At 31.9% G+C, this 18,776-nt stretch overlaps 1 protein-coding gene across 9 annotated transcripts in view; it reads left to right on the forward strand.

Moving 5' to 3' along the window:
• LOC127698324 (papilin-like) overlaps window positions 1–11,901 on the forward strand; it is a 196,182-nt gene extending 184,281 nt beyond the window's left edge. For all 9 annotated transcript variants that reach the window (XM_052201709.1, XM_052201714.1, XM_052201715.1 and 6 more), the window contains 4 exons: window positions 2,159–2,313; window positions 3,037–3,309; window positions 7,590–7,862; window positions 9,171–11,901. In XM_052201709.1, coding sequence (XP_052057669.1) covers window positions 2,159–2,313; window positions 3,037–3,309; window positions 7,590–7,862; window positions 9,171–9,307 — 838 coding nt within the window. In that variant the 3' untranslated portion in view covers window positions 9,308–11,901. The remainder of the gene's footprint in view (window positions 1–2,158; window positions 2,314–3,036; window positions 3,310–7,589; window positions 7,863–9,170) is intronic.
• Window positions 11,902–18,776: the final 6,875 nt, after the last annotated feature.

Below are 18,776 nucleotides of genomic sequence, written 5' to 3' on the forward strand. Positions count from 1 at the left end.
GTACTATTATTTGTCTGTTTGTCTTTTTATTTTTGGCCATGGCATTGTCAGTTTGTTTTCGATCTATGAGTTTGACTGTCCCTCTGGTATCTTTCGTCCCTCTTTTAAACTAAGTATGTAGTATTTTCACCAAAAATTTTACGGAAACCTGTGACACTTTTCATATTTTATCAGACAACTGATATTATAGTAAGATAAAATTAAAATGTTACTGACTAATGCGTCAGCCACTACACACCATATTATCGCTATTTATTCCTATTTGGATAAGTTCTAAAATTACACAACTTTTCAAACCAGTTGTAACTATCTGGGGCCTTGTTCAAACAATGTATTGTGCATAAAACTTTTCATAGAAACATGTTTAAACCATCGTAAACACATCAAACAAAGCATTTTCAATGACTTTAGTTGACTTTTCAAAATTGCTTCTTAAACTATCAAAATTTTAAAATATCCATTTTCCAAACTTTTTCCTCCCTCAGCTCATTGTTGATAACCTTAGTTTTGTTTCCGCTTGACCTCAACAGGAAGTTTTCTAAGTAACTGTTTTTCCCGGATTGTACTAAATAGCTCGATAAGGTATATTGGCTGGTGGCAAGTTTTTATACGACCGCAAAAAAATTTTCTGGTCGTATATTGGTATGACGTTGGCATTGTCATCGTCGTCGTCTTCGTCGTCCGGCGTCGTTGTCGTCGTCCGAAGACACATTGGTTTTCGCACTCTCAAATTAGTTTAAGTGAATGGATCTCTATGAAATTTTACCACAAGGTTCAATACTAGAAAAGGAAGGTGGGGATTGATTTTGGGGGTTATGGTTCCAACAGTTAAGGGATAAGGGGCCAAAAGGGGCCAAAAATAAGCATTTTTGTAACTTCCAGACATAACTTGTGTGTTAGTGTATGGATCTCTCTGACATTGTACCACAAGGTTCCATATCACAAAGGGAATGCTGGGATTGATTTTGGGGGTAATTGCCTCCAAATTTTACAAATTAGGGGCCAAAAAGGGACAAAAAACAAGCATTTTTCTAGTTCATGACTATAACTTGTGTGTAAGTGTATGGATCTCTCTGACATTGTACTGCAAGGTTCCATATCACAAAGGGAATGCTGGGATTGATTATGGGGGTAATTGCCACCAAATTTTAGGAATTAGGGGCCAAAAAGGGGCAAAAACAAGCATTTTTCTAGTTTCATGACAATAACTTGTGTGTAATCGTATGGATCTTTATGAAATTGTACTACAAGGTTCCATATCACAAAGGGAAAGCTGGAGTTGAGTTTGGGGGTAATTGCCAAAAACGTTTAGGAATAAGGGGCCAAAAATAAGCATTTTTCTAGTTTCCAGACAATAACTTGTGTTCAAGTGTATGGATCTCTCTGAAATTGTACTGCAAGGTACCATAGTACAAAGGGAAGGCTGGGATTGATTTTGGGGGTAATTCCCTCAAAATTTTTGGAATTAAGGGCCATAAAGGGGCAAAAAAACAAGCATTTTTCTAGTTTCAGGACAATAACTTGTGTGTTAGTGTATGGATCTTTATGAAATTGTACTGCAAGGTTCCATATCAAAAAGGGAAAGCTGGGTTTGAGTTTGGGGGTAATTGCCCTAAACGTTTAGGAATTTGGGGCCTAAAAGGGGCCAAAAAACAAGCATTTTTCTAGTTTCCAGACAATAACTTGTGTTCAAGTGTATGGATATCTCTGAAATTGTACTGCAAGGTACCATACCACAAAGGGAAGGCTGGGATTGAGTTTGGGGGTGATGAATCATAAGGGGGTTCAAAAATTTGGGGGGGGATTTTTTTTTCCTTTTTTTTCTTTAAAATTTTCCATTTTAAATTGGTTATTTCTGATTTATATATAAAAGCATATAATAATGATATAGTTTGAATAGGTAAATTAAAATTTTTTAAGTTCTTAGACCACATTCATTCTGTGTCAGAAACCTATGCTGTGTCAAATATTTAATTACAATCCAAATTCAGTGCTGTATCAAGCTTGAATGTTGTGTCCATACTTGCCCCAACTGTTCAGGGTTCGACCTCTGCGGTCGTATCAAGCTGCGCCCCAGCAGAGCATTTTATTGTATGTTTATTTCAAATTTCAAATGGGTATAGCAAAATAAAACAATCTGTTTTGTCGTTTCTTATAGAATATTGATAACATCAGATCGTAGATACACAGTGTATGAGAATGGTTCTATATTAATCACAACACTGACTAAGGAAGATTCAGCAGTGTATGCTTGTAGAGTTGATGATGGAATTCACAAGGCTATCGTCAGAAGGTTTAGAGTCCAGATAGAAGGTAGAAATAATATATATTGATAATCATTTAAATAATAATAGTAATTTTAGTTTTCAAACAGTTTAAAATTCCAATCGGTTTTGAGTTTTGCAATAAGCTGCGTGATTCATAACAATATAGGAATAAATGTGCTATTAAAGTAGCACACACAAATGGTGCCCATAGAAATTTCTTTCCAAAGCAGATAAAAATGTTATCAAGTAGAAAAATAAATGGTTTCTGCATTTTGAATGATATTTAGGATAATTGTTTAAATAGAGGTTTATAAACATTGTTTGAAAACTCTGTTTTATGATTAATGTTATTAATGTATCTAAGCAGTTAGAATGGACTTTGCTCATTTTTAATCCAATGAAAATTAAAAAAAAACAAAAAAAACACATGCATATTGATCTTTTTATTTAATATAAAGTAATATTACAAACATAATTTTTTGTTGAACAGTATTTCAGAAAACTTAATTTCTTAAAGTAACTAATTCTTGACCAGTTGAATCGTTATATGTTTTTTTTTCAAACTAGGCTGGCTGGATTAGTTGAGTATTGTTTATGGTTCCATGGTTTCATTTTACATATTTGTTTAAAGCTGCATCCATTAGTCACTTGTAGACCATTGGTATTCAAACAAGATAAATACCAAAAAGAACTATGATGATACATAGTACAGTAAAGAAAAGTATATAATTAGCCTGTGATTACATATAATTTAATTGCCTTGTTACAGTTCCCATCACAATCTTCCCAACACCAGCTACTATTGTCGTGAGACCAGGAGATAATGCTTTCCTTCACTGCCAAGCCTATGGAAGTCCTCAGCCCACTATAACATGGACTAAGTCTGGTCAACGTGTAGCAAATACAGGCAGATTCTATGTTTATCCCAATGGTACACTAATCATAACTGATACTCAACAGGCTGATATTGATGATTATACATGTACAGCAAGAAATGGTCGGTCATCACCAGTACAGAGACTAGTTCGATTATCTTTACAAGGTAACATACAATACGATATCAACTAAATGTTTATATATAGTAATATTTTTAATAGACCACAAAAATTTCCTGTCGTGTAATGGTATGGAGATGTCATTGTCGTCAGAAGACATTTGGTTTCCAGACAATAACTTGAGTATAAGTGAACGGATCTCTATGAAATTGTACCACAAGGTTCAATATCGCAAAAGGAATGTTAGGATTGATTTTTGGGTTAAGTTATTGTCCTAACTGTTTAGGAATGAGGGGCCAAAATCAAGCATTTTTCTTGTTTCAGGACAATAACTTGTGTATAAGTGTCTGATCTCTATAAAATTGTACAACAAGTTTTCATACCTCAAAAGGAAGGTTTGGATTGATTTTGGGGGTTATGGCCCAAATTGTTTAGGAACTTGGGGTTGAAAAACACAGATTTTCTGGTTTCCGGACAATAACTTGAGTATAAGTCTATGGATCTCTAAGAAATTGTACCACAAGGTTCCATACCAAAAAAGGAAGGTTGGGATTGTTTTGGGGGTTATGGCCCTTTACCGTTGTGGAATTAGGGGCAAAAAATCAATACTACTATAGATATGCTGAATCTAACCATGTATTTAGATTTTGGATTTTGGGCCTCGTTTTAAAATTGGTCCACATTGAGGTCCTAAGGGTTCATAATTTAACTTACGTTTGATTTCAACAAAAATTGAATATATTGGGATCTTTGATATGCTGAATCTAACCAAGTATTTAGATTTTGGATTTTGGGCCCCATTTTTAGATTTGTTTACATTGAGGTCCTAAGGGTAAACAATTAAAGTTTGTTTGATTTCATCAAAAATTGATCGTCCTGAATATGCATGAAATATTTGCCACTGGACGTTAAGCAACCAACAATCAATCAGTCAATCAAAAATTGAATTATTAGGGTTCTTTTATATTTTGAATCTAACTGTGAATTTAGATTTTTAATTTTGGGCCCCATTTTCAAATTGGTTCACATTAAGGTCAATAGGATCTAAAATTAAAGCTAGTTTGATTTCAACAAAAATTGAATATATGGGGATCTTTAATATGCTGAATCTAACCATGTATTTAGATTTTGGATTTTTGTCCCTGTTACCAAATTGGTCCACATCGAGGTCCAAAATAAAACTTTGTTTGATTTCATCAAAATTTTAATTCTTAGGGTTCTTTGATATGCTGAATCTAACCATGAATTTAGATTTTGGATATTGCCCATAATAGGTAAATGTCCAATTTCAAATTTTTAAGTTCTAAACCACATTCATTCAGTGTCAGAAACCTATGCTGTATCAAATATTTAATCACAATCCAAATTCTGAGCTGTACCATCTTGAATGTTGTGTCCATACTTGCCCCAACTGTTCAGGGTTTGACCTCTATAGATGTTTCAAGCTGCACCCTGCAAAGCATTTTATCAAGGAATAATGTTGTTATGTGCATAGTAATTTATTGTCCTTGTACGAAAAGTCTCATAATTTGTTTGATTACTAATAAGAATTAAGATTTAGCAGTTTAAATACAGAGCATTGATAGCTGTAAGGTTGAAGGACTCTGAATTGACATGGCCAATCTACACTATAAACTCAGGAGCTTTAAAGAAATCTATCAAACTGAACACTTTATTGTAATTTGATGAAAAAAAAAATATGGCCACCTGGCAGAGGCATTTCTTTGGAAAAAAGTTTTCTTTTAAACAAAATTGTTAAATGATTAAAATGTTAAAGAAATTGTGTCTTAGACCTATGTGATAAACTTAAGCTGATGGAATTATGAATAGCCCAACAGTAAGCCATGTAAGCCAGCAGAAGTTAGTATTTTTTATATGCCTGTCAATGACTCATATATATTGTTAACCATTGTCCCTTTGTTTGTTCATTTACAATAACTGGTTTCTTTTTAACAGATCTTTATGAAATTTTTCACAATGTTTGGATCTTTGATGACAAGCTCCCTTTAGATTCAAATGATTACCGGTTTCTATTTGCAGATGTATAAGACTTTAATTGTTAAAAAGGGACAATTTATAGTATATCTCATCCTAAGGATTGCTTTAAATGGTCCGTACAAAATTTTAAAACAATTGATTAAAGATTTGTCATTTAGGAGTTATTGGAATCAGATTTAAGGCAATATTTTCACATGTTGTGCACTAGCTCAAGTATGCTTGGATCAAATTACTTCTTAGTTTATTTTTTATTGGGATTAGTGATTGTAAACTCCCCTTCAATTTTGTAAATTGTTAGATTTTCTGTTCCAGTTTTATGGGACTTAAATCATGATAATTTAAAGCATTTTTTATATCAGTAAGGATATCCATTTGAAAGTTTTTCTGTGAGGCCATTTTACTGATGTCTGATTGAATGCCTTCTACAGTGATTCATTTTATTCCTTCAATAATTTCAATAGTTAGACGATTGGTGTTTCCTGCACTCCTAGCTATTCTGTTCATTTATTATGGATTCCTTGTAGCATGGGTTACAAAAATGCAGACATGAGTATTGAAATGTTTATAAAATAATTTATCTATATATATTACATTGCTATCTATATTTGTTATACTAGTTTGTATTTTATTAATTTATTTGTCATTTTGAAGGTTTTTTATACGACCTCAAAAAAATTTTTGTTGTCGTATATTGGTATGACGTTGGCGTCGTCGTCATCCGAAGACACATTAGCTTTCGCACTCTAACTTTAGTTTAAGTGAATGGATCTCAATGAAATTTGACCATAACGTTCAATACCACAAAAGGAAGGTGGGGATTGATTTTGGGGGTTATGGTACCAACAGTTAAGGAATTAGGGGCCAAAAAGGGGCCAAAAATAAGCATTTTTGTAACTTCCAGACATAACTTGTGTGTACGTATATGGATCTCTCTGACATTGTACCACAAGGTTCCATATCACAAAGGGAATGCTGGGATTGATTTTGGGGGTAATTGCGTCCAAATTTTAGGAATTAGGGGCCAAAAAGGGGCAAAAAACAAGCATTTTTCTAGTTTCATGACAATAACTTGTGTGTACGTGTATGGATCTCTCTGACATTGTACCACAAGGTTCCATATCACAAAGGGAATGCTGGGATTGATTTTGGGGGTAATTGCCTCCAAATTTGAGGAATTAGGGGCCAAAAAGGGGCAAAAAACAAGCATTTTTCTAGTTTCATGACAATAACTTGTGTGTACGTGTATGGATCTCTGTGACATTGTATCACAAGGTTCCATATCACAAAGGGAATGCTGGGATTGATTTTGGGGGTAATTGCCTCCAAATTTTAGGAATTAGGGGCCAAAAAGGGGCAAAAAACAAGCATTTTTCTAGTTTCATGACAATAACTTGTGTGTAAGTGTATGGATCTTTATGAAATTGTGCTACAAGGTTCCATATCACAAAGGGAAAGCTGGAATTGAGTTTGGGGGTAATTGCCCAAAAAGTTTAGGAATAAGGGGCCAAAAAGAGGCAAAAAATAAGCTTTTTTCTAGTTTCCAGACAATAACTTGTGTTCAAGTGTATGGATCTCTCTGAAATTGTACTGCAAGGTACCATACCACAAAGGGAATGCTGGCATTGATTTTTGGGGGTAATTCCCTCAAAATTTTAGTAATTAGGGGCCATAAAAGGGCAAAAAAACAAGCATTTTTCTAGTTTCAGGACAATAACTTGTGTGTAAGTGTATGGATCTTTATGAAATTGTACTGCAAGGTTCCATATCACAAAGGGAAAGCTGAGTTTGACTTTGGGGGTAATTGCCCTAAACGTTTAGGAATTTGGGGCCAAAAAAACAACCATTTTTCTAGTTTCCAGACAATAACTTGTGTTCAAGTGTATGGATCTCTCTGAAATTGTACTGCAAGGTACCATACCACAAAGGGAAAGCTGGGATTGAGTTTGGGGTGATGAATCATAAGGGGGTTCAAAAAATTTGGGGGGGGGGGATTTTTTTTTCCTTTTTTTTCTTTAAAATTTTCCATTTTAAATTGGTTATTTCTGATTTATATATAAAAGCAAATAATAATGATATGGTTTGAATAGGTAAATTAAAATTTTTTAAGTTCTTAGACCACTTTCATTCAGTGTGAGAAACCTATGCTGTGTCAAATATTTAATTACAATCCAAATTCAGTGCTGTATCAAGCTTGAATGTTGTGTCCATACTTGCCCCAACTGTTCAGGGTTCGACCTCTGCGGTCGTATCAAGCTGCGCCCCAGCAGAGCATTTTATTAGAAACATCATTTATGAAATATATTATACAATGAATGATTGTCAACTTCAGATTCAGTATCAGCCAGAATTAAACCTGTTGAAGGAAGAATAAGAGAAGGAGATACTCTTTATATGATATGTGATGGACAAGGGTATCCCCCTCCTACAGTTAGATGGGAAAAAATGGGTGTAGAGCTGGTAACGACTGGTAGGATGACAGTTAATGGTGCTAACCTACGTATTACCAGTGTAACATTAGACGATACTGGAAGTTACACTTGTGTTGTTAATAATGCTGAAGAAAAATCTGAAGATTCTAAATCCATACAAGTTATACCTAAAGGTCAGTTAGGTTTGTCTGATTAAATCTATACAAGTTAAAATTGAGAATGGAAATGGGGAATGTGTCAAAGAGACAACAACCCAACCATAGAGCAGACTTAAGGCAATTTCATTTTAATTTTGCCTGCCAAATTTGTACAAGTCATAAATTAAGTTGCATATTTTGGCTCTCCTGTGAAATTTATTTTGTCATATCTTAGAAGCAATTATTTTTACATAGTAAAAATGGGATTAAAGCATGATTATGGTCATTTGAAAAACACCTGTAGCAGTCAAATTACAATTCTATGTTGCCAACAAATTTTTCATCATCAAAACCACACAAAAAACACAAAAAAAAACAGTGGCAACACAATCAACTATTTCTTCAATGACAAATCCATAGAGATAGAGGTATTCCCATAACAGTGTGGACAACTGTAGTACTTTTGTTGTTAATACTACTGAATCATTTACCTTTAATTGTTTGTTGTCGGCTATCGATAACAATGATTTTACGCTCACGCAGTCTGACAGAGCCCTCCAGTGGGGATTTAGATAAACACTTGTTACACATTTCGATACATAAAATGAAATTGTTGATCAAAACATAAAAAAACGCAAGTAAAGAACGTTTAAGTATTCAATATTAATCAAAACACAAAGGTTATTCCTGTACTAGTTTTTGGAATTATTTGAGTCAGGCGTTGAGAACCTTTGGTGACCCCACAGTTTAAATATCTATAATAAATACAACGTGATGAGTGGGCGTTACAGACGAACGTTTACCTAATTTAACCCAGTCAATGGGAGACTTGAGTGCACCAAAAAATGGTCTTGTCCACACTGTTATGAAAACGATACTATCATCTTGGCATATGCATCCATGGTGTTTCTATTATTTTTACTTTAAAGTTATATAAAGGTTATCTGTATGACCTTTTGGCCTGTTCTGTTTAGGTCATAAGGACATTTTTCTTGGATAATTATCTTTGGGGCTTAATCCAGTCTTACAGAATAAAAACAATTTATGTTGACATTGTAGTTGTCAATATGTATAGGCAGCAAAGTAAACTTCATTTGCATTATTTTTATGTGCAACTTACAGAAAATTCATTAAAGAGTTTTTAAAATTGGCCAGTATTAAGTAAGATCATTCTTAATATCAGATATATTTCTTCTTTCAAAATGATATTCAAAATTTGATTATAATAATTTGGAAAAGATACTTGATATATTTGTCTTTTAAATTTTACTAGAAGGTGTATGGATTTATTATTTAGAAAAAAAAAATCAAATTTGTAGAAAAATACTTGTTTTTGTTTTTCAGATGTGGAACTTCCTGAATGTAAGGATTCAGCATCTCTGACTATGTGTCGTCTAATAGTTCGAGCTGGGCTCTGTGGATATACAGATTATTCAAAGCAATGTTGCTATAGCTGTGACCAATCAAAACTTAGGGGCTAAAGTAAAAAGAGTTTACTGTAGAATTATTATGAATAAATGAAATTTTACACATTTCTTGGGATGGAAGAATTCGATATCCAGTTTAAAGTTTTATAAAAAAAAAAAAAAATTGTGTGTCCTAAAGCAATGTAAATCAGAATTAAAAAATCTTGTGATGTTTTTTTCAAACATTTATTTAATTAATTGCATACAATTTAGTAACAAAGGTGGTCTTCTTTCTTTGAATAATGAATCTCTCGCAAAAATGACTTGACAGCTTGTTGACCCCAATATCAACAGGCTTACACTCTATCTTTTTCAGGTACCAGAATTCAAAATTATGGAAATAATACAAAATTTTGAAAAAAATTGGTACCTGCTTTTAAATAATAGATGTTGGGTACAGTCTATATATATAATAGCTTATTAAATGCTACACTTTGTCATTGGTTGATAGTTGTAAAATTGGCAATCATCTTGGAATTAGTTTAGAAACTTTAAACATAGGACAGTGCAAGGAAGTATTTTTCTTATTTATGCATAACAATTCTACAGATAACTAAATGCAAGGGACATAACTCAATCAAATACAATAGATTACCTCCCATGTCACCTTGCTGTAACATACATTTTATTAAATTGTACTCGATGCTCATATATTTTCTTTTTGTAAAAAAATAGTTGTATAATTACTTTATTTGTTTTAAGAAAGCTTTAATATTTTTACCTGTCTATATTGGTTTTATAATCATATACAAGAAAGAGTTGTTAAATATTTCTATGTACAAGTTGTGTCGATGAAGAAATCCAAAAGTAAATACTCTTGTTGCAGAATATATCCATTGAATGTTTACTTGTCAGGGGTTGTAAGTCATTTTTTATCATTTTTTTTTGAAAATTTATACCTTTAAAATATAACCAAAGCATAACCAAGCTTTAAATTTTATTATTTTATAACTACAATAATGTACATTCAAGTGTTGTAAAGTATCAGGTTCTATACAGAGGTTTAATACTCTTTTCAAAAAGGTTGTCAACCCTTAAAAACTGTCCCATTTTCAATGATATACAAGTCCATTTTGGATATTAAAATAAAATTGCTGAAATTTTAAACTTGTATTGCAAAATAAAACCTAGAAATTATGCTTTTTTTTCTTAATAAAATAAAGCCAAGATATGATCCTTTGTTGATACAAAATTTGTATCCTGACAAAATATATTTCAATACCACATTTTCTTATCTATGCAAATCCACCATGCTACTTTTTGAAAATTGTACTGTATGGAGATTTTGATTTGATTATTTCAAAAAAGTGAAAGTAATGACAGAAAGGGTTGTATGAAGATGGACAAATATATGTCTCTGGAGGTTTTAGGAAAAAAATATGTTGTTTTGGAGCTTGGTTGAAACATTTTAAACCAGAAATCTTTAGAAAATGACCTTACAAATTACAAAGGTAATAAAGAAAATTGACAGAATTTTTAAATACTTATTTACCAGTAGTACATACAAACTTGAATTGAATTAGGCTATAAATTTATGGAAGAAAAAAGTTTATGCAGAATTCAAGCTGAAGCACTTCTAAGTAAATTAAATTGAATTAAACAAAGTTCAAATTTCAAACACAATGTTGACACGGTTGAATATTTCTTTATATATTATCTATGCCACATAATTTGTTTAAGACTAGTCAAGCTTGTACAGATTTTCTAGTGTTTGTAAGATATCTCTTGGAAAACATCCTTTGCTTTTTTTTAAATGTTTTTTATTTTGAAAATAGAAGAGGTAATTGTCTGATCTTTTCCAGCATAATTTTTTTTCTTCGTGTATTATTTCTGAGGTTGAGATCTTGTGTTCAATCCAGTTTTATGCCAGTATATGTGTTACTTAGTTGTTACAGTCAAGGAATGCCAGATTTACTGAATGACCTGTAGAATAATTTAGTTTTTGAATTTTGTTTTTATAAAGGTCAATGTCTATCTTTAGAATTAATTTTAGAGGATAGCTTTGAAATGTAGTTTACATATTGATTGTTTTCCAAACACTTAAAATGATATGCTTGATAAATTTTGCCCACAGTAAAATCATGTCTGCAGAATTATTCTAAATAAAAGAATCCCTGTTAAGATTGAGTTATACATTAAAATGTTATGAAAATTTATTTTTATGTATTTTATACCTTAAATGTTAGCATTACAAAATCATTGCTTGTGAATATCAAATGCTTTTATTTCTTAAACCTGGTCATTGTAATGCCATGTTATGTTTTGAAAGTGCTTGTATATTTTTAATCAAAACACAAAATTCTGTTTGTATCTTTATTTCTGGTATATATGTATTCAAACTGTGTATATGTAAGTAGTGCTAGATTTATTATTGACATTGTAGTATATTTCAAATTTGTCATTCTTATTTCTATGGCTTTGTAAAATATATGTCTGTAGGAAAAAGATTGATTCATAGTTCTATTTGAGGTAATATTTCAGTTGAGTTATTAACCATAAGATTAGAATCAGTATTGTAAGTGTATAGACATGAATCAGTTATTTCCCTACATACCGTCATCAGTCTAAGTCACATAAGAAATTATAACTATTAAAAAATATGAAAACTATATGTGTGTTTAATATCTTATGGATTCTTTGGAGGATTGTGCCAGACAATGAACAAAAGGTTAGAAAAAGGCTTGGTGCATCCCTGGTTTAGATTTTAAGACTTAAAATTGGTATAAAAATCTGACTCTAGTACAAAGCAGGGTATATGTTCATATCTTATTGAATCTAACAATCCTGGAAATAAATATAATATTTGCCAGTGTTAAGCAGCCAACAATAAATCAATTAACCAAAATTATGCAAGTTTCTTTAAAAACAAACTTATATTGTTTGTTCTTCTAACGGCTCCACTGGACCTGCTTACAAATAACTAATATCTATATCAGCAATAAACGTGAGTTATTGTGAAACTGCCTACTTTGAGAGTTGTATGATTTCAGATTTAGATACTAAAAATTGCTGACCTATATAAATGCCTTACCTCATGCAGTAGTATAAAAAACATACAAGGTCTCAGTCCTTGACAAAAAACATATTGCATTCTAGACAGATTAGAGGAATTAGTCATTCTTTGTTTCATAAAAAATGACCAATGTAGATAAGATATCTTGTTGTAGGAAGGGACACACCATTCTGAAATAAAGCACTCCAACATCTTTAAGATGCTTATTTTTATGCCCCCGCTGTAGCGGTGGGGGCATTAAGTTTTACCCTTGTCCGTACGTCCCATAATTGGTTTCCGTTCTCTAACTTGAGTTTGCCTCAACCAAATGTTTTGAAACTTAAACACAATGCTTATTACCACAAAACACAGATCAAGGTTGAATTTTGGTGGCGTCACTTTAACAGTTCTAGAGTTATGCCCCTTTATAAATGGAAAAATTGCAAAATTTTTATTTTCTTCTAAATATCAAGTAATTTTTAAAATTGGAGTTATCTTCCTTTGTCCATGATTATAGTTTAATCAACTACAATCAATGCTTTATACAATGCAATGTTTAATTTTGACTTCCACTTATAAAACACAGATCAAGTTGAATTTGGGTAGTGTCACTTTAACCATTATTGAGTTATGCCCCTTTATAAATCGAAAGATTGCAAAATTTTTAGTTTCCATTCTGTAGCTTAAGTTAGCCCCAACCAAACATTATGAAACCTATACACAATATTCATTACCACAAAACTAAGATCAATTACAATTTTTTTGTTTCCTTTTTTTAACTTTAGTTTGCCTCAACCAAATGTTATGAAACTTATACACAATGCTTATTACTACATAATACAGATTAAGTACGAAATTTGGTGGCGACACTTTTACCATTCTTGAGTTATGTCCCTTTATAAACATAAAAATTGCTGAATTTTTCGTTCCGTTCTCTAACTATCAGTTTGTCTCAACCAAATGTTATAAAACTTATACACAACTGTTCTAGAGTTATGTGTGTTTACAAATAGAAAAAATTGCTGAATTTTTAGTTTCTGTTCTCTACTTAAGTTAGCCTCAACCAAATGTTATGAGACTTACAATGCTTATTACCACAAAACTCAGATCAAGTTCAAATTTGGGTAGCGTCACTTTTACCATTCTTCAGTGATGTCCCTTTATAACTATATGATATGCAAGCAGGGGCATCATCTGTGTCCACATGTGGACACTATCCACATTTATTTTAATATACAACATATTTGATTTGGAGTTTTACAACTGACAGTTGGCATTCCTATTGGAATCAACTGAGCCTCACTTTTCACCATCTTCTTACTTAACTTGTATAAGGCAACTATCAGACAGAATGCAACAGTGCTAGATGTTTACTGGTCATGAGAAACACAATCTACTACTAAACCTTTGATAGCACCTTAATTTGATCCTGTCATTTTGGTTGGGTCATGTTTCTCAATCTCTTCATGTATAAGTTCACAAAGTAACAGTCTACAGTAAGAAATGTCATCCTACCTACACACATGATTCTGAGCTGACCAGTTTTGCTTATACTCCATGACTCCTAAATGCTGTGTGCTCAGTGGAGAGCAGCATAAACTAATTTTCAATTCTTTGTTTTGGTTTGACTTGGCAGTCCACTACCATGTACCCCTGAGGTGGTTTACTAAGTTTTACATCAAATGCAATACCTTGTTATAAATAACATACAATAGAAACATTTTTACCTTTTAACCATGGAAACAAGTATACAATAAAACTATTGTAAATCTTTAATTAGGTGAGGAACTTTCAATGGTATAATTAATTCCCTGGGAAAATAATTGATCAGTCAGTTTAACTCCATTCCTTCATTGGTAATGAATGAATTGAACATAGTATATAGTACTTAAGGTGAAGCTGAATGTATTGCAGGTAACCAAAGATAATTATGCTACTGATTCATAGATATGAATAAAAGGAGATGAGAAACATACGTAAATGAGACCACAACAAAACAAAACAACAAAAATATCTGAAGTTTTTTTTACATTAAACATACTTCTTGTTACCCTGGTGTCAGTTCAAAAGCTCTCGGAGATCTTATGTTGTTTTGCTACTTTACTTGCTGACTTAAAATAAAACCTATTTGATTTGATTTGGTGTATTTTTTACTCTACTTGGAAGAATAAGATCAAAGCTTTTGAAATTTGTGTATATGCAACTAGAGCTTTTGTATTAAATAGCTATGTCATGTAGGCTTACACCCAGAATTTGTTCAGCCTTTCCAATATTAAAACAGAGTAGAAAAACCCAAAATAAACACTAAACAACAAGAGTATGAACTGATTTCCTGATAATCAACCAGTGCAATGTCTATGTTTACAGAATGAAAAAAAAACACATTCAAATTAAGGTGTGTCTGAATCGCTTTTCTGAATATGTGAGGAGCTACAGGACCATAAGTGACCTAAAAAGAATACTCAAATTCATCTAGGGTCAATTTTGCCTAAAGGAAATACTGCTTCTTTCAAATATCATAATTAAAGAACCTTAGAGAGCACGCTCACATACCCCATGCCCCTACATTGTCACTGGGTAAACAAAATCTCACCAGATTCCTAAGTTCAAAGATTCATAACTCCAACAAAAGTCTACTGATAAAAATTTCTTGTGGATATGCACATTTACATATTATGTCCTTATAATCTACAAAGTTTCATAAAATTCTGTTGTGTAGTTTCAGAGGAGTTGCGATGACAAACTGTTGCAGTAGTATATTGAGGCCAATAAGTGCAAAGGGGCACAACTACTAGAAAAACAAGCATTCTGAGAGTATTGCATGGCAATACATAGTCCCCTACCGGGTAAAAATTCATTTCACTGGAACAAAATGCTTACTTGTTCTATAACTTGTCATGGTGTAAACAAAAAGTAAATATCATGTCAATATCTTCAAGCATGACTAAAAACAGTGTGGAAAACTGATTATATGAGTGAAAAAATATTAGATATGATTAATAGTTTTCTAAAATTAGATATGATGTAATACAGTGTATATCTATTTTCAAATTAAAATCAAATATAGTTAATAGTTCCAAATATTTTTTCTTTCATTTGTCACAAACTAATATAGATTTGTAACTTATCTATAAAATGTCAACAACTTTCATCTACACAATGTAATGTATTGAAATATATACATTAATAAAAATAGATTATTATCTAATTAAAGGATTTCTCTTCATAATTTTTTTTTATATATATATCATTCAGAAAATTAGTTTATACTAAATAACAAACAAACCTGCCAAAAAACTCTTCAAATAATTTAACAAAGAATGTCTTTTAAAAAATGAGTTATCTCCCTTTGTATATGGTTTAACATAGTATAACATTAGATGGCCCGAGAACACAGTTATTTCGTAGTGCATTTCTTTTAGACAATAAATTCAAATTTAAAAAATCGCACCTGCTCTATCTCAAAAAGATTTTTACAGTGTAGTGTACTACTATTGATACAAATAATATCAAAATTATAGAAACTTCTACCAGCTCTAACTCAAAATATTGACACTTCTGTGTTAAGGGGGGCTAAAATTCAGTTTGACAGCTTCAGACATTCTAATTTTTGACCTTTTTTAACTGGACCAAATCACTACTTAACATAAAGATTCAGCACCCAAATTTTTTTAACATGTAATTTCACCCCCTTACTTAATATTTCATGCATAAAATATCAAGAAATAAATTGGAAAAGTGTATTAAAAAAAAATGCAAGTTATACACTGTTCACACTAGGGACTATATTCGTAGACAACGAAAACCTAAGGACGATAACTGTGTCCTTGGACCTAATAGGATAGAAAGACTTGACCAATTTTAATAAAACTTTGCATGACCTAAGCTTAGGAAATTATAAGATAGTTGGCCAAGTTTCTTGGCCATAGGATATATATTATAGAAACTAGGGACATTTTAATATTGAAATTTGGATGTTTATCTTTGACGTTTAAATCAAATATTTTCAACTGTCAAGATTTTGGCCTAAAAAATTTAAATATTGCAAAAATTTGCTTTTTAAATACTCTTGAATATAATATAATAAGTATTAAAAGCAACGGAACACTCATTTGATTTATCAGATTTATCGCAGTTATTCAAAAGTCAAATTTATATGAGCCTGTGCCTGAAAATAGAGATTTTCGAATTAAGGGAAGTCTTACATAAACATGCATTTTTTTCAACCAATTTGAAGTTTTTGAAGTTTTTCAACTATACATTATTCTTCCATATATATTAAATGTACTTTAAATGTAAAGAAAAGTTACAAAAAGCATACCACATGAGTATAAAATGGTCTTAGGCCATGTAAGACTGAGAATTATTTCGAGTCGATTTAGGCCGTAGCCCATATTTACATATAAAAATGCACACAGAGGCTATAAGAAATGGAAATTTGTTACTTTTTGCTCATTTCTATGCTAAGATATTATGATACAAGAAGTCTACTTGCAAAAGGACTCTTGAATTCAACTTTTTTTTGCAGACTGTATGGCCTGATGACCAGTTTTTCACTTTTCAATGGAAAACTTGCATGTAGTTTTAGTCTCAATTGGCATATATTTGAACCACTTACTATCCTAAAGAAGAAAAATATGGTAGCATATGAAATGAATAGGGTGTACTGATCATTGTAAAGTGTTTTTTTTTTACAGATTTAGTGAAATATTTGTGATGGACTACAGACTTTATGTACAAAGCTCTTCACATTTCACATACATCAAACAGGCCGTTTAACCAGGGACATAAATACAAATATTCTGCACATTTTTTCTGTGATAATCTACTTTTCTCTAGATTCAGAGTTCACAAATGGTTAATTAAATTTGTTTTAAGCATAGAAACACAAATATCAGGAACATAAAAAGCTGTCAGATAGAAAGTCAGCATGGCTCTTAGGCATAAAATGGAAACTGCTTTAAAATGCTTATTTTAGCCGTATAATGCCAAAATGGGACATTTTAACAGAATTTCTGTCAAACAAAGATGCAAATCCTTTACTTTTATTGAGATTGACAAGTTGAAACCAGCAAACCATTCAGGAAAGTTGCCAAAGAACAGAATCTACATTTACGGAATTCATCTCTTAGGCCCGAGAACACAGTTATTTCGTAGTGCATTTCTTTTAGACAATAAATTCAAATTTAAAAAATCGCACCTGCTCTATCTCAAAAAGATTTTTACAGTGTAGTGTACTACTATTGATACAAATAATATCAAAATTATAGAAACTTCTACCAGCTCTAACTCAAAATATTGACACTTCTGTGTTAAGGGGGGCTAAAATTCAGTTTGACAGCTTCAGACATTCTAATTTTTGACCTTTTTTAACTGGACCAAATCACTACTTAACATAAAGATTCAGCACCCAAATTTTTTTAACATGTAATTTCACCCCCTTACTTAATATTTCATGCATAAAATATCAAGAAATAAATTGGAAAAGTGTATTAAAAAAAAATGCAAGTTATACACTGTTCACACTAGGGACTATATTCGTAGACAACGAAAACCTAAGGACGATAACTGTGTCCTTGGACCAGATATGGTCCAGAGTTATGTATGGTCCATAACTCTGGAGTAAATCATCAGACCGGAACAAAATTCGAACTTGATCTATAACTGTCATGATAAAACTATATACCAAATATCAAATCAATATCTTCAAGAACGAAGAAAAAAAGTGTGGAAAGCTGATTTGCCAGACTGACGGATGGACAGACGGACAGATGGACAGAGGGACGGAGTGCAAACCTAAAGTCCCCTTCGACTTCGTCGGTAGGGGACTAAATATTGAATCATAATTTCCTGTTGATATGCACGTCTACATAGTATGTCCTTATTATCTACAAAGTTTCATGAAATTCTGTTGTGTAGTTTCAGAGGAGTTGCGATGACAAGAAAAGGACTGACGGACGGGTCAAAAACATTATACCTGACGCAAAAATTGTGTGGGGTATAATTATATTTTGCATGTCACTATATCATGGAAAGAAATTTTGTATTCAGTAATGGCCTTTTTAGTTCATTGAATTCTCTGGATTTCAAGATGGTTACCCTGACTAACCTTTTTGGTTTATATTAGCTTTATATTTTATATTTTGGAAGTGATAATTCAAATAAGCTTTTATTCCTGTCAATTTTTTTTGTAGTTATTGAACTTGACCATAGAAAAGATATCTTTCAATGTTTCCCAGACTGAGACTGTTCAAAATTATGGAAATGCCTTGTCTTGGAAAATAAGTAACCACAGTAATATGATGCACCATATATAACAATAAGGAGATGTGGTATAATTGCCAATGAGACAAATCTCCACCAGAGACCAAATGACATAGAAGTTAACAACTATGGGTCACCGTACTGCCTTCAACAAGGAGCTAAACCCATACCACATAGCAAGCTATAAAAGGCCCCCACATGACAAATGTAAAATAATTAAAACAAGAA

This window comes from Mytilus californianus, unplaced genomic scaffold, assembly GCF_021869535.1.
Source record: "Mytilus californianus isolate M0D057914Y unplaced genomic scaffold, xbMytCali1.0.p SCAF_4, whole genome shotgun sequence".
In the NCBI taxonomy this organism is placed as follows: Eukaryota; Metazoa; Mollusca; class Bivalvia; order Mytilida; family Mytilidae; genus Mytilus; species Mytilus californianus.